The following is a 15,814-nucleotide window of genomic DNA, read 5'->3' on the forward strand; positions in this document are numbered from 1 at the left end:
GGGTGAAAAAAATGTTTTAGTCAACCTTTCTCTTCTATCGTGTACATGTGAGAGAGGAAAAACTGATGAATGTGCCTTTACTAACATGTAATTTGTGATTGCTAGGCAATGAGTACAAACTTTAATTTGGGAGTTTCTTGAGTGTATTACAGATACCAGGAGATATATATTTCCAGAGTGGATTTAAGTAGAGACTAGCCAGTACTGCTGTGGTGACTATTAGATAGAGAACCCAAAATGTTCCAAACACCTCTTTGTCGTAGGGCCCAGGGCCGAGATTTCTTCTGGACTATTACCTTTCTGTATCTGTCCCTGGAGATGATAGATCTCTTTTGTAGGCTGGGGTTTTTGAACTTTTTGATTCAGAGTCATTTATTGGAAAGTAAACCCTAAACAATATAGTTGGAGCACTTTTGTTTTTTCTCTCTCACTCTCTTTCAAAAGGTTAAAAGTAGCCATTCAGGTTATTTGATTATTGGTTTAATTTTCTGCTTGGCAATGCAATTGGAGTCAATCATAGCTTTTGTCTCTGGAGATGTGTTTTGCTAAGGATTAGAAACCCACTCTGGGAAAGCTCTCAATCTTGTTCTGCACTTGAGATGGTTAGGATTTAGTTCTTGTGCCATTTCGAGTCACTCCTCTGTCCCTTCTCCACTGCCCTGCCCCTGAGAAATAACACAGTGTTTGATCCAAGGCAATTCCCTCCTCTGTGGGTGCTAGATTTCAGGACCAAGTTTCCAGAATGGTGAATTTCTCCTCCCTGAGATCCTTCCAGAATGAGGCTGACCTTCACTTATCTTTGGGTCATATTCTAAAACTCTGGTTTAGATTTAACCCTGAAAATTTCAAATAATAAATGTAAAAGTTTTAGTCCAAATTTATCTGCCTTTGAGTCCTCAGGCAGAACTGGAGATCAATGCCTCTTACTTCCCTCTCTGCTGACTGGTTTTTATAGCACAGATAAGTTCATTGATAGAACAAAACATCTCTAGGGAACCTTATGAGTTTAATAACAGTTTTAAACACAAACAGGTATTAAAGTATAGGCACAGCTGCAGTCCCCAGCGGACTGCCTCTCTAGTCTTGATTTCTCTCCAGAACATCTTGCCAGGCTGTCCACTATTCTCAGAGATATTCTAACTGAGGCTCTGAAAAAGGAAGGCCTATAGCTAAGTATGGTCCGAAGGGCCACAGGTTCACAAAGAAAGGGACCCAGGTGCATGGTAAGGGTGGCTAACCCGGCTCTGGCCACTTCCTTGCACCTCCAGTTTGCTGCTGCTGGTGCTGGACAGGGTTAAGTCTAGGGAATGCCTTAGATTGGAAGATAGGCAGGGATGCCTTCTTTCCCCTTGTTTCTTTTCAAAATGAGAAAAACAGTCATAGGGAGACATCTGCATCAGGACAGACTGGAGCTTTGGCAGGTCTTTCCCCCGCACTGTTTGGAATACATATTTACCTCCAAAGAGTGCCACCTAGTCTCTTTCTGCACCCAAACCTGGCCTGCACACCCTCCTCCAACCCCAAAATCATTAAAATTACCTTTAACAGTCTGTCTCTTTAGAGGGAACAGTTACATGGGGCTATCAAAACAGCAGTTGGGCTATCAGCTATGGCTATCAAACAACTATGGCTATCAGAACAACAATAAGAAGCCTGTATAGCTCAGTAATTTAGTCAGATAAACTGTCATCCTAGGGCCTGTCTTAAAACCATCTTTGCTTTCATAGGTGTAAGAGGTTTTTACTGTTCCCTCTGATTCTTTTTACAAGAGATCTCTGTTAATTTACCTATAAAAAGTTCTGACTAGTTTATTTACAGTCACACACTTAAAAACCATAAAGGTGTTACTGCAATTCAACTTGGCCAAATACATCTAAATGCACTCTGATCTATTAACAATTGTCCTATGTGTGTCTGTCTGTTCAATTTGTGACTATGCAACATCCACAACTGTTTTGTTTGAGCTCAACCATTTTTTCTTCTTACTGCCTTTTTGGATTTTTAAAACTATTTATGCCTACAACTTAATTGGCTTATAGATAAGTGTCATTAGAGTTGAGGACATGCTTCCAACTGGGTTACCAGTTGATCAAAGTGAAGTCAAGACTGTCTTTACAAATGCAATGCATAGTGTTGTCTGAGTACAATAACTTGGGAGTTACATTTATTTCTCTGGTATCAGTAAGTGACACCAGAACTCCCTTCCCACCAGAAACACACATGCAAAGTATTTCTCAGGTAATAGAATGATGAAAATATTAAATAAATCAGAATAAACAGGGTGACAGATGTAGCGCTGCAGAGAAAATTTTAAAATTAAAATAAAAAGGGCAAATATTTAACAATTTAACCTTGGAAAGATTGTAAGTTACATGGAACCAAGTTTAAGAGAAACTTCACCACTTGCACCTTTTTAGGATTATTGCAATAATTGGAGGAAGGAATACAGTTGAGCCACTGAGTTATTCTGCACCACACTTATTCTGACAGGGAGGCAGGGACTGGAAGGCTTCTCCATCATGAGCTACTGAACAGCAGGAAGCCTGTGAATGTCGTGTCATCATCCTCATCTGCAAACAAACCATTGAACCTCTCTCCTCCTGTCACCTGCATCCACACCTCATCCCCAAGCTTCAGCTGCAGGACAATCCCACCAGAGGCCTGGTCCTCAGAGCTCATGTAACCATCCTTAGTGTGCAGTATTTTTACCCCATTTTTGACCAACGTGACTTGCACATTCCTGGAGAAAACAGTGACATGGTAGGTGAAGTAATAGACACCAGCAATATGACACATGAACTTCCCTGTAGCCACATTGTAATGATTGAATTCATTGTATAAGATCTTGTCGAATTTAATGGGTGCATCTGAAGGGGGAAACTTGCTCAGCACAGTCAGTCCTACAGTGAAAGCACTTTTTGGCAAAACTGGACTTTCACCAATTTTGCCTTTTTCTCCTCTATCCCCTTTCCATCCTCTTATTCCTCGGACTCCGGGCTCACCCTGGGATCCCATGGGTCCCACTTCTCCCTTGGGACCTGGCTTGCCAATCGGGCCTATGGGGCCAGTTAAGCCAGTGGGGCCCAAAGGTCCAGTGGTGCCTGTTGGACCTTGGGGACCCATGGGACCCACGTCACCTTTGTCCCCCTTCTGTCCTTCAAGGCCGGTCTCTCCTTGGAGTCCTTTCTCTCCTATGGGACCAACAGATCCCTTTGGCCCATGCTTCCCTGGGGGTCCTCTGGAGCCAGGGTCACCTTTGATGCCTTTGGCTTCAACTTTTCCATCTGCCCCTAAGTAGAGGAAGCAAATAAAGAGATGGTTTGTGAATTATTCCCTCATGAACAGGCACTCAGCCCTAGTGCAGTGACAGCCCCTCAAGAGCTCCTCACTGGAGTAAACACAGAATGAGACCTCAGCATGGTATTCATCTCTTGTCTCTGGACCAGCCCCAGCTGCCCATCCCACCCAGTGAGTTTCCCTTTCTGAATTCTGGGTAAACACCTGGCACTTCCCTGTTTCTTCTGCCTAGGTGGAAGAGTGGTGCTTGTGGGCATAGACTCTGCCAGGATTCCATCCCATCTCACTGCTAGCCCCTCATGCAGTGGACCTCAGGCCAGCAATCTGTCTGCACTGCCTCTGTTCCCTTGTCTACAGAACTGGAACAGTAATGCCATCTGGTTCATAGGACTGTGGTATGCAGTGAGCAATTCAAGGGAAGCCTTAGAATTATGCACAGATTGCTGGGCATGGTGGTCTACACCTGTAATTCCAGCACTCTGGGAGGCTGAGGCAGGAGGATTGCAAGTTTGAGCCCAGCCTGGGCAACTTAGTGTCTCAATGAGACCCTGTCTCAAAACTTTAAAAAAAGATGATAATAATAATAAAAAGGGAGTGAGGATGTAGCTCAGCATGAAGGCCCTGGGGTTAATCCCTCATACTAGGAAAACACACACACACTAGAATGAGGCACAGAGTGACCTATGTGCCTCTGACATTTTGACCATCTCTCCTCCCAGCAGTGGCTGATTCCCAGGTCCTGTGTCCCCTTCAGGGCACAATGCATGCTGGACACATCCTCCACATCTAGCTCCACCTCCAGCTCAGGCCAATCAAGTGCCACCTACTCCATGCAGTGGGCTCGGGGGCACTGAGTCCAAGTCCAGCCTCCCTGTAAGGTACTCATCTACTAGATCAAGGTCAGTAGACTGTGACTCAGGGGCTTACGCCATCCTGCTGCCTGTTTTTGTATGGGCTGTTAGGGTTTGTGTCAAGATGTCCCCCCAAAATCTCATGTGGTCATAGGCTATTTTGGAGGTGGCTAAATCTAGAATGTGTGATTGATTCATGATGGGGCTAGGCCCAGGGGCACTAAGATTAAGGGCGTGAGTGCTGCCTAAGTAGTCTGAATAAAATAAAAGAGGCAGAAAGACACTGTTAAAGTCCCTTGTTGCCTTTGCTACCTTGTACATGCTATGTTGTTTCTCCTCTGTGATGCCTGTTTGCCATCCATGCCTTGGAGCTAGCTGATCATGGACTGAAACCTCTACAAACTATAGGCCAAATAAACCGCTTCCCCTCTAACTTTGGATGTTGGATATTTTGTCTCAGCAACAAGAGAAAAATAACTGACACATGGGCCACGAGCTAGAGCTAAGGATGGTTTGCATGTTTCTATGGTCAAAAGTAATAATCCACAGCACGTGGAAAGTATAAGGAGTTAAGATTCCAGTCCACACAACCTCCCTGGGACACAGGTACATTTATCCTCAAAGCACGTATGTCTGCTTTTCAATACTGCAGTGGAGTCAGGCAGCAGTGGTGGCAAGTGTATGGTCTGCAAAGCTGAGAATATTCACTATCTGGGCCATTGCAGAACACTTTTGCTGACCCCTACGTCCATCATGAGATCCCAGAGGCAAGAGCTGAGAAGTCTCTAACATTAGACTACCCACAGAGCTTTGTCAAGGACTCATCCTAGTACCAAGTGCATCGTAACCATTGTGAATTCCTCCATAGGTCACTATCAGAGCAAGGGGAACAATGAGCCAGCTCCTGACCTTGTTCTCCTTTCTCACCACTCATTCCATCCTTCCCTGGGCCACCAGGATGGCCTGGTTCTCCTAGGGGAAAGAAGAAAACAGACAAGAGTTGAGATTCCAGCTTTGATGTTCCTGGCTGTGAGTGTCCATGGTGCTGTTTGTTAGAGGCCTGGGTGACTCAGCATGGTGGGCACACCTGCCCCCAAACCACCGTGGGTGGAGAGAGGCAGGCAGGAGCCAGTGTGTAAGATGAGTGAGTTAGCAAACAACTTCCAAGCACACAGCCATGCGATGCTCCAGGACTGCGCCACAGTGCAGGTCAGGAAAGGCATGTGTGTACCAGAGACACTGGTGGCTCAATTGCACTTCCCTCCTGCAGTGGGGACCCTGGAAGTGATCTGAACATGGGAGGCACTGGCTACTTTCCTTCTGATCTCTCTGTCACTCATGTGGGGAGGGAGAGAAGGCTCATTAGCCTCCCACAAAAACACAGACAGCACAGGCATGTGACACTGAGGTGGGAGGGAGGGTTCTGGAAGGATGCCTCTGGTGCCCTAGAGTGGTGGCAAACATTATTGATCAAGCTGGCATAGGAGATCCTGAGGGAATACCAGGTAAGTGAGGTTCTGTGGACCCCATGCCAGCATTGATGCTTGCAGTGGGCCACCCCGGGCCACCATGGCCTGGTGTGTCAGAAGGGTAGAGGTGGCCCCAAAGATGGCAGCAAGAGCACTCACAAGGCCACAGTTCACCCCAGACTCTGGATTCTTCTTCCAAAACACCAGAGATCCCTGTTCAACCGCACTGACCTGACTGCGGGGGATATCAGTAGGCTGGGCTGGGTCAGGTCCCAGGATAGGAGTGACAAGGAGGCTCACTCAGTGCTAATGCCTAGCCTCCTGTACCTGCAGCCCACACTCCCAACCTGCCCCAGGTCCTGGTGAAGCAGAAAATTGTGAGGACCCCTGGACAGAGCACTCTAACACAGAGATAGGAGCAAAGAGGCTTTATTAGCCTGCGACTCAGCAAGGGATTTGTATTGCCTCAAGAGCACCAAACAGCAGTTTACTCCCATTATTTATTTCTATATTTCTATGGGAAGGGGAAACAGCAGCTGTGGTTGCTGGGGAAACAGGCTTACACAAGCAGAGTGGCATTGAAGAGAGGGCAGAGAGGTTTGGCAGGGCTTTCCAAAATCATCTTGCTCTGGTGAGTTTCCATTATAGCTGTGGTCATCATTACAATATATCTTCCACAACAGGGAGAATTTTAGTTTCCTCTCTCACTGGGAGGCCTCCAGGTAAGAATCATCCCCTTAGCAAGCTCCTACCAACCTCTCTCACCCCCTCCCTGCACTGGCGTAGAAGCAGAAATCTTCCTCCCCTGACTTCTTTCTGGTTTCCCTGCTTCATTCTCAGTTTTTCTAGAGTCCTGGCTTCCCAATTTTGTTGGCCATGAATTTTTTCCTGCACCTAGGTCGATAGATTACTCTGAACATGACTTAGGTATGAAAGACTAGGGTCAAGATCAGGGCTCTGGATTAATACCCCATTTAGAAACTGAGTCTATTAGTTAGTGCTATGTAAATCACAAGCTTTCTTGGCTTTTTTTTTTTTTTTTGCTGTACTGGGGTTCGAACTCAGCACCTTGTGCTTGGAAGGCAGGCGGCAGCACCACTGAGCTAAATCCCCGGCCCTTTCTTGGCTTTTGAAAGTCTCCTTCAAGTGTCTGGATCCAGGCTCCAGATTCCTGGACACTGGAGCAGAGTCCTAATGACATGGGACACAGATGCCTGAGTAGCAGCTGGGTGGCTTCAGGCTGCCATCCATCTTTATCTCTCTCCCCCTGCATTACAAGGTCCTTCACCTGTACTGCCACAGTGTGCTCTTTGGCAAATTCAATACCCCCTGCCATATCTGGAGATTCACCTTTCACAGATTCTGTTACAGTCAACTGTGCTCCTGAACCATTAAATGGGAATTCCAAAAATAAGCAGTGTGTTAGCTATTCTCATCGCCAGGCTAGCCTTGAACTCCTGGGCTCAAGCAAGACTCCAGCCTCAGCCTCCAGAGTAGCTGGGACGGTAGGCCTGCGGCACTGGGCCCAGGGCGAGACACATGCCCTTCTGAGAACTGTGATGAAATCGCATGCATCCCACTCAGTCTGGCTCAGGACGCAACTCGTCGCTTTGTCCGGCATGTCACTTAGTGGCTGTCTCAGTTATTAGATGGATTAGCACAGTATCCCAGTGCTTATAGTCAAGTAACCCAAGGTGTAAGATTAGTGAGGCTGCCAATTTTATTATAGTGTAGTTACAATTGTTCTATTTTATTATTAGCAATTGTTATTAATCTCTTTCTGTTCTAATGTGTAGATTCAACCTTTTCTAGGTATGTATATATAGGAAAAAATCATACTTATAGGGTTTCATACTATCTGGGGCACTCACTGTGGCTCTTAAAGCACAGCCCCATGGAGTGTGTTAGCCATCAGATGACTATTGGCCTCATGTTGTTGGAAACCCATCACACCTATTGCTGAGTTAGGAAGACTGATGACATCCTCTACCACTGAAGATGCCCTGTGGTATCAGAAACAATGGCTAACAAACAGGTATCCCCAGTAGATGAGACCCCTGAGGGTAGTGTCAGCCTGGTCCTCCACTGCACCCCAGCACCTCACACAGAATGTGCACGAAGCAGGACTCCATGAACAGCTTCAAGGAGGCACGGGTGGGTGGATGCAGACTCAGTGGGGAAGCGGAAAACCACACAGGTGATGAATGAGTGGGTGAAATGAAAGGAGAAAGGTGATGGGAGAAGGCAGTAGATGCTGACGAATACCTGCATCCCCTTTGTCACCCTTTGCTCCATCGCGTCCATCTCTTCCGGGCAGACCGTTGTGACCAGGATTCCCAGGAATTCCTGAGTGCCCTTGCCTGCACATGTCTTGGGAGTTCACAACCCCTGTGCAGACTCCCAGGGCAAGCAGCAGACACCAGATCCTCATGGTCAGATGTCCAAGGCTCGACTGAAAAAGGGAGAGAGAAACCCAGAGGAGAAACCCTGGCTGCTGGGGCTGTGGACACAGCTCTGCCCTTGCAGTGGGGAAATGCCACAGCTGGGTAGGCTGGGACAGTGCTGTCAGGGCAGGGGAGGGCAGGAGGGGTCGGGAACTGGCAGCTGAGCGCACTGGTTACCAATGGGGGGACCTTGTCCTTGGAGGTGACACATGGCTAGGACCAGTCTTAATGGCGAACAACAAATGGGGAAGCCAAGTCTGAAGTCAGGATACTCTTATTGATGACTTCACTTTGGGCAAATCACTTTAAAAATTTTTTGGTTTCTTAGTATATATTTGCAGTAATAATGTTTACATTCCTTGTGTGGAGTTGGTACCTATATATAACATATCCCCATTCTTTATTTTCATCCTTTATCACTTTTCTCCTTGCCCTTTCCCTCCATCTCATCTCCTTCCTCTTTGAAAACAATCTATCTTCCTATTTCCTATTATCTATCTTTTATTTTGCTCTTTTTTACTTTGGGTTTCTTATATAACAGAAACTATGTGATATTTAACCTTGTGTGTCTGATTTATTTCACTTAACATTATGGTCTCAAGGTGCATCCATTTTCCTACAATGACTCATTTTTATCTTTATGGTGGAGCAATACTCCATTGTGTGGAAACTACTTTTTAAGCAGAGAAGATATAAAAGGCTGAGGTAAAGACAAATGTGATCACAATATACATGAAAAAGAACCTTATAAACAATAAAGCAAACAAAGAATTATCAACTGATCCAACAATTCCATTTCTGGGAATAGACCCACCAAGAATTGAAAGGAGAGACTTGATTGGACCTAGTGCTCAAGTTCACAGCAGCACTGCTCATATTAACCAAGAGGCAAAAGCAACCCACATTTGTGGGAACCCAGGTATGAGACCTGGGTTGAACTCTCCTTGAGACTCAGGAGAGGGGTAGCAAGCTATCCCTCCACACCCACCTGCGCTGTTCACTAGCATGCCAGTGTCAACCAGTTTAACTACAGCTGAAGTCTGATGAAAGAAATACACACATTTGGGTGCAGTCTGCAAATTATGAGAAACTGATGAACTTTCCCTGATCCCTGGACCACATGCTTATTTGTTTTTTCTTTTTGTAGGTCTAATAAAAGTGAGGAGCGCTGTCCATACAGGGCTTTTTGTCCACTAGAGGCAGAGAGCCCCCTGGCCCTCCTCTTCCAAATTATCTTTGTGTCTTTGTTTTTTAAGCTTCGTCACCCCTTGGGTCAAGATAAACTCGTAGGCTAGATACTACACACATTTCCATCAGCAGACAACAAATGGACAAGCAAAATGTGGTGTGCACATACAATGGAATATGATGGAGATTTACGAAGGAAGGAAATCCTGATGCATGCTACAGATGCATGCACCTTGAGGACATTATGTCAATGAAACAAGCCAGTCCCAAGAAGACAGAGCTGTGTCATTTCTTTTCCAATTATATGATATAGCTAGAGCAGTCAAACACACAGGAAATAGGACAGCGGCTGTCAGGCTGAGGGTAGTGGGGAACTGGAAGCTCATTGTTTAACAGATCTAGAGTTTCAGTCTGGAAAGATGGATGAATTCTGGAGGAGAGTGGTATGGACGTACAGTAATGTGAATGTGCTTACTGTCAGTGAACTGTGAGCTTAAAATGGTTAAGCTGGCAAATTGTGTGTTATATATATTTTACCACAAAAAAATTAAATTAAAAACATAATAAAGCAAGTCAATTGGTCCTACTGGGATTACAAGTATTCCCTGAATTGAGGTCTTGTTGTTATGGGAGGTCACTATGAAGAAAGGGGTATGCACGCTCACACACACACGCAGAGTCACAGGGTTAGGGAGAAGTGCCTTTTCGAGTCCTTTCCTCTCTAAACACTGCCCCTCTCAGGTTTTTGTTTTGTTTTCAACCTTATCAGGCACTAAGCAGCACAAGCTCAGAGAGGAGCTGAGAAGAAGAGAGAATTAGGCACAGTGTTCCCCGAGAAGGGAACGTGAGGACCACGTCAAAGCTCCCCGGAAAGTTCACAGAGCAGCCTGGCCTCATCTTCATGGTTCCTGTCATAGGAGGCCTTACATTTTATTACATAATTAAAGAATTAAAACTCGGGCTCCCCACCTGGCTGTACTTCCCACATTATTTTGTTCCCAGTATCCATTTTGAAACTTGGACCAGCAGGCTGACACAGTATTTATCAAATAAAATGAACATATCATGGTAGACATTTTCAGCCTCAAAAGAGAAATAAAACCAAGCAAAATGGACACACAGCCCAGCCTCTCGTGTGTGGTGACAGCAATGGGATTCTGCATAACACTTTGAGAAGGTGAAAAAAGTAAATGACATCCATAGCTGTAACTCAGTAATCCCATCTCTAAAATTCTTCAAAATAATCCAAGATTTGTGTGCCAAATAAAGATAACTACAGACACAGTATACAATGTGTAGCAATAGGGGAGTGATTTGGGAAGTAGAATTGTATGTAACCACTGAAATAAGTATGAACATCAGGTGAAATGTGTAAAAGATGTCTATGGCATGAATTTAAAAAGTAGGCTAAATGTCATGCACATTATGTATGTACGCACCATGTATGGATACAGATACTGGCAAAAGTTAGATGTAAACATATACAGATGAATGCAGTATATGCATTCATATACTTTGGAATGATGGACTGAGGGAAGACTTTCCTGTTTTAAAAATGCTTTTTAAAAATAGAACTATACACGTTTCTATATATTATTGTTTTTTGTTTTAAAAAAAGCAAAACAAAAACTAAACTCTGCATCTAAAGGATTATGTTGCTTTCTTGTGGAAGCCTTGAAGTATCACAGGATGCAGCAAATGCAGAGTATTTTGGGAAAAGGAAATGCAGATGTTTCCTTTAGAAGTCATAAACTTACCCATTTCAGGAAATTGAGTTGAGTTTTCTTATAGCCAAATCCATAAATAATCTACATCTGCCTCTTTTATTTAACTCAGAAGTGACTGGTAGTAATGAAATCTAAGTTTACCAGCCAACCATCATTTGGGGTTGTATGGTTTTCCTTTTACCTTTTCAAAATGTGCAATGCAAGTTATTCCAGTGATGCAAAAATCACAAAAGCATAAAGGTGTCAAGGTTGGATAAACTCCATCTTGTTTTCCAACAAGCAAAGAGCTAACTAACATATGTATCCTTCTGTAATTTTTTCACTGCTTTTGTGTACTTGATGTGGGCAGAATGTCTATCTTGCTTATGTCCTGTACTTAACACATAGACAAGCTTCAGCAAATGATTTTCATTGAACACACTTTGCTCCCAAAGCAGCAGTGAAAAATGTGGTGGTACTATTTGTAATAAGAACATTTAGAAAAGGGTTTGCACTTTCATGTAAAAATTGGAGGGTGTGCACAAGGAATATAGCAGAAATTCTATTCAGATTATTTTGAGAAAGCAAAATTGACCACTGCTATGAGCTGAATGCTCAGTTTCATTAGTTCAGCCACAGTGATTGCTCTCAACATTGAATTCCTATGTCAAGAGACTGGGGCTAGGACCTCTTCTAAGTTCCTCATTCCTTTCCTGGTGAGTAGCAACTCCCCACCCCACCCCTGTCTTTCTTCTTGCCTGGATTACTGCCACTGGACTCTTGGTCTGCGCATCTTTCTTAGGCTAGTGATAACTTCCGAACCACCTAAGCCTGGTTAGAGCTTTTTGAAAGTAATTACCCCATCTTTCTACTCCCTTGTTTTTAGTACTTTATAGTCAGATAGTTGTTGAATGAATGAAAGCATCCTAGTTCAAATTGTGCATCCTTTGGGGAGGCGAAAAATCGGGTCAAGTTGGGTCCTTGTCAGTCTTTTGGTGGAGATTGCTGGTTATCTTCAAGACCTTTCTCCCCTTCATCCAGGTAAGAGCAATTTTAGCAGAGTACCTGACTGTACACAATAGACTATGATTCCCAGCCTCCCTTGCATTGCAGCTATGACTACAAAGCTAGATTCTGGCCTGTGGGAATGAGAAATGTGTGCAATTATGGACTGGACCTAAAGGGAAGGGTGTGCCCTCCCCAGGAGCCCTTCCCTTTTCCTGTGACCAGGTGTGCATAGGAAGGGGCACCACCGTGGATTGCTCAAGGAGGGCAACACTTTGTGGGGAATAAATCCTGCTCTTGAATGACCCCGCGGACCAGTCTTATTCTACTAGCCCAGCTTTGACAGGGAAGCAGGAGGGAAATGTAACACTAACTTGTTTTAAGTTCTGCTATTTTGGTTACTGGTGACACAAAACTGAGCCCACGTCTCGAGTAATATAAGGCATCTGCTGCCCACAGGTGTGGCCTCCAATCAGAAGTGTGGAAGGCCTATGGACTCCTGCAGCCAGCCAGCCCCAGGGCAGGGTGACTGAGGTAGCACACAGCCTCTCAGGGGTGGGCACTGCCTTGCAGAGATGAGCTGATCAATACGAGTGCAGAGACCAGAGGCACCCATATGGCTGAATGCTGTGATCTCCTGAACCTGACATTCTGACTTGGTAGGGACAAGGGGACACACTGAGAATTACTTGGGAGTTACTGGTGTTTAGTCCCAAAGAAAGATTTTTAGTTAGCTTCTTCTGGGTTCTTCACTGCTTTACCTACATTTCTCTGTCTTTGTTGAATCTTGAGAAAGTTTCACCCAGTGTCCCTCCTCATTTTCTCTTATCACAGCCATGGTTAAGGATTTCCACTCTTCAAGATTCTTACTTCCCCCAACCACTAACATTTAATACAGATCTACCGGAAACCAGCTCAGCTTCTGCGTGGGCAGTGTTAGGGATAAATTAACCTCTCGACCCCCTTCCCACGTGGAACAGCTTCTGAATCCAGTATCTGTGAGCTTAAGCATCCCAAGTGCTTTATGAATTGTGTATTTTGTATATTTCTTCTTCAATATATATTGAGACTAACTGTATCAGCACAGTCACAAGCATAAAAATGGATAGATTAAAATTTGTGCAAAATAATTTATAATCTCTAGAAAGCTCTCTAGCAAGGTCTGTATTCTTGGGATTTAGTCTATGGTTTTTATCCCTCCTCCCAGCTGGTTTGCAGAGTTTTCACAAAAGGATGCCAAATTTGTTTTGATCTCCTGTACAGCCTCTCCCTCAAGAATTAATTTTGGAAGAAAGGTACTCCTTTTCCTACCCAAACAATTCAAGACATCTGATTATTTTGCAAATAATGAAGCACGATTATCTCATACTGACATTATAAGAGCTGTTTTAGCACCCAGATGCATTAGGTGAATGTAAAGAAATCTTTTCCCAGTGCACTTACCTGAACTCCAGGGCTGCTGGCTGAACCCCAGTGCTGTGTAAGTCAGGAATAAAGCAAATGAAAAATCATACCTTCCTGCCCTACAATTCCCTCATGGGTACAACCACAAAACAGCAGGAAAGGGAGGGAACAGGGGAAGGCGCAGATGACTTGGAAGAGCTTCAAGTTATAGCGACACTTGGGTCAGGTAACATCTTCTACCAGCACCATGTAGTGCAGACACTTTTGCTTTTTCTGTTCTTTTTTAATGAAATAAGGGACTTTGAGGTGGAGCAAGGCATTCCCACGTCACCATTTCCAGGTCTCATTTGGATCCTGGGTCATCAAGATCACTACCATTTAACCAGATCTCTCAAATGTCTGTGTAAACCCTTTTGACTCGGGCACCTGGGTGGGTAAGGATTCAGACACACACACATCTTGCCACTGAGAAAAACATGATGCAACTCTCTCTTCAGTGTCACAAGTCATTCTTAACTTTTCCTGATAAACATCTACTAACATTTGTCTGACACTTAGTATCAAGAGGACAAAGGGACCCAACTCTTTCTAGGAGATGCAGGGACTCAATTGCAGAGACCACATGGGGAGTGGGGTGTGCAGGTGGAGGTGCCGGGCAGGCCTCACGTTAGCCAAGCCACAACCCTAGCCCTCCCCTCCCAAGGTCTCCATGTCCCCACTGGTACAGCAAGCAAACCAGCACCAACTTCCCAGGTGGTGCTGGACTCATGTACATTAGGCTGGGACCTGCTTTTCTAGGTCCCTTTGTGCGGGTGCGTTCCCAGCAGCACGTGCCAGCTGTCTGAGGGACCCCTCTGGTCACTGTCCTCAGGGCCACCTGGGACCAGCTGCTGTGGCCCCTCTGCTCTCACAGCTTCCGGTTGGTCCCTGAATGTTCCTCAACCTGTATTTCCAGCCCTGACCTCTCTCTAGAGCTCCGTGCCATAGTGATGGACCAGATAGGCCAGTCACCAGTCTCAGCACATCACCCTTCTCCACGCTGGTTTTGGCACTCCCACCCACCCACTGTGGCCTGATAGTATGTGGTCACCATCATCCTCCCCGACCTTACCCCTGAGACTTGCCAGGGTTGCAGGGTAGCCTCCCACTCTCCTGTCCTGGGCACAGCTCGCAAACCATTACCTTCCCTCTCTAATGGCCCCTGGCCATCTCCTAAAGAGCGAATTTCAGCTGCAGCTCACCTCTATCACTTTAGTCACATTAGGAAATCCCAAGTGCCACCATGGGCCACATGAGCTTCTGCACACCATTCTGGGGCCTCCTGCATATTTGTCACACTTCATTTCCAGCCACCTGGAGATAACTCAGTCCCAACTCTGACCCTGCTTAGCCCACTGGCCGGGATACTCACCAGGCAAAGAGACTTTTCTCTGAAGCTGCTGTGTAACTGCTGCACAGCTCTGATGTTGCCTGAATTTTGTAGTACTCTTATGTTTGTCTTTCTCTTTGACCACAGACATGAAATGTGTGGAGGGTTCACACATTACACCTTTTCCAGCATGCAGTGAGGCACCTGATACCTCAATTCATCTCCCAATTCTTCTAGAAGATGCCACTGCCCTCCTGTGATCTTAATTCCTGTGTATGGGATTATCTTAGCCATGATAGGTTCTCAGTGCTGTCACCCACCTCCCTACCCAAGCAGAGCCTCCCTCATCCAGCCCAAGGAGGGTCAGATCATCACTCTGAGAGTGGGTACAGGTCAGGAGTAAACAAACAAAAAGCCAGAGGTAGCCTTGGCAACCTTTCCCAGAAACCCTTTTCTGATTAGTCACAACAAACAATGGGCTATTTACTTGGGTTTTCTGAGCTGTTAATCAGAGAAGGAAATTCTTATCCAACCCACACCCAAAGGTTAAGGGCATAAGGGCTTCTTCTGGTCACCCACCCATTGTTATCCCTGGTAACAACTGCTACTATAAACTAGGGCTTCCAGGACTGGAGCTGGAGCTCAGTGGTAGAGCATATGCTTGTCGTAAGGGAGGCCCTGGATTCAATCTCCAGCACAAAAAACAAAAACAGAACAACCCCAAATCCCTGAAATCAAAACAAAAAAACAAACAAAAACAAACAAGGCTTCCTACTTCTTAGCCATTAGCCTGGAGATATTCTGGTCTAGTGGCCCCTCTCAGCTGCTCTGTGCTGACCTCTTCCCACATGGACAGAGTCTGGTCTGGCTCTGAATAAGCCTGCCAAGGTCAGGATGGGAAAGGACCTGCAAATCTGAGGGACTCCTTGCACTCCAGGCTCTTCTTTCTTTATGTCTTCTTTTTTTACTACTCAAATGCAATTACTAGAATGTTGAGGGGGTGAAGGGAGGGTAGGGGAATGGGGAAAAAATAAGAACCAAGATACATCATGTAAAGGTACAAGATCCCAATGATGAATGT

At 45.3% G+C, this 15,814-nt stretch overlaps 1 protein-coding gene across 2 annotated transcripts; it reads right to left on the reverse strand.

The window, feature by feature from the left end:
• Nucleotides 1-982: 982 nt before the first annotated feature.
• Nucleotides 983-15,723, reverse strand: C1qtnf9 (C1q and TNF related 9). 2 transcript variants are annotated; one of them, XM_021236351.2, is made up of 4 exons: nt 14,776-15,723; nt 7,883-8,069; nt 5,058-5,120; nt 983-3,290 (listed from the first exon to the last, which is right to left on the reverse strand). In XM_021236351.2, the coding sequence occupies exons 2-4, from the start codon at nt 8,046-8,048 to the stop codon at nt 2,518-2,520; spliced, it is 1,002 nt and encodes a 333-aa protein (XP_021092010.1). In that variant the 5' UTR covers nt 8,049-8,069; nt 14,776-15,723; the 3' UTR covers nt 983-2,517. The 2 variants fall into 2 exon arrangements, with proteins under 2 accessions (XP_021092010.1, XP_004854897.1); XM_004854840.3 differs by lacking the exon at nt 14,776-15,723 and adding an exon at nt 13,404-13,617.
• Nucleotides 15,724-15,814: the final 91 nt, after the last annotated feature.

The sequence above is a fragment of the Heterocephalus glaber genome, unplaced genomic scaffold (genome assembly GCF_053883595.1).
Source record: "Heterocephalus glaber isolate CG9 unplaced genomic scaffold, H.glaber_assembly_v1.0 deba00001719, whole genome shotgun sequence".
Classification (NCBI taxonomy): Eukaryota; Metazoa; Chordata; class Mammalia; order Rodentia; family Bathyergidae; genus Heterocephalus; species Heterocephalus glaber.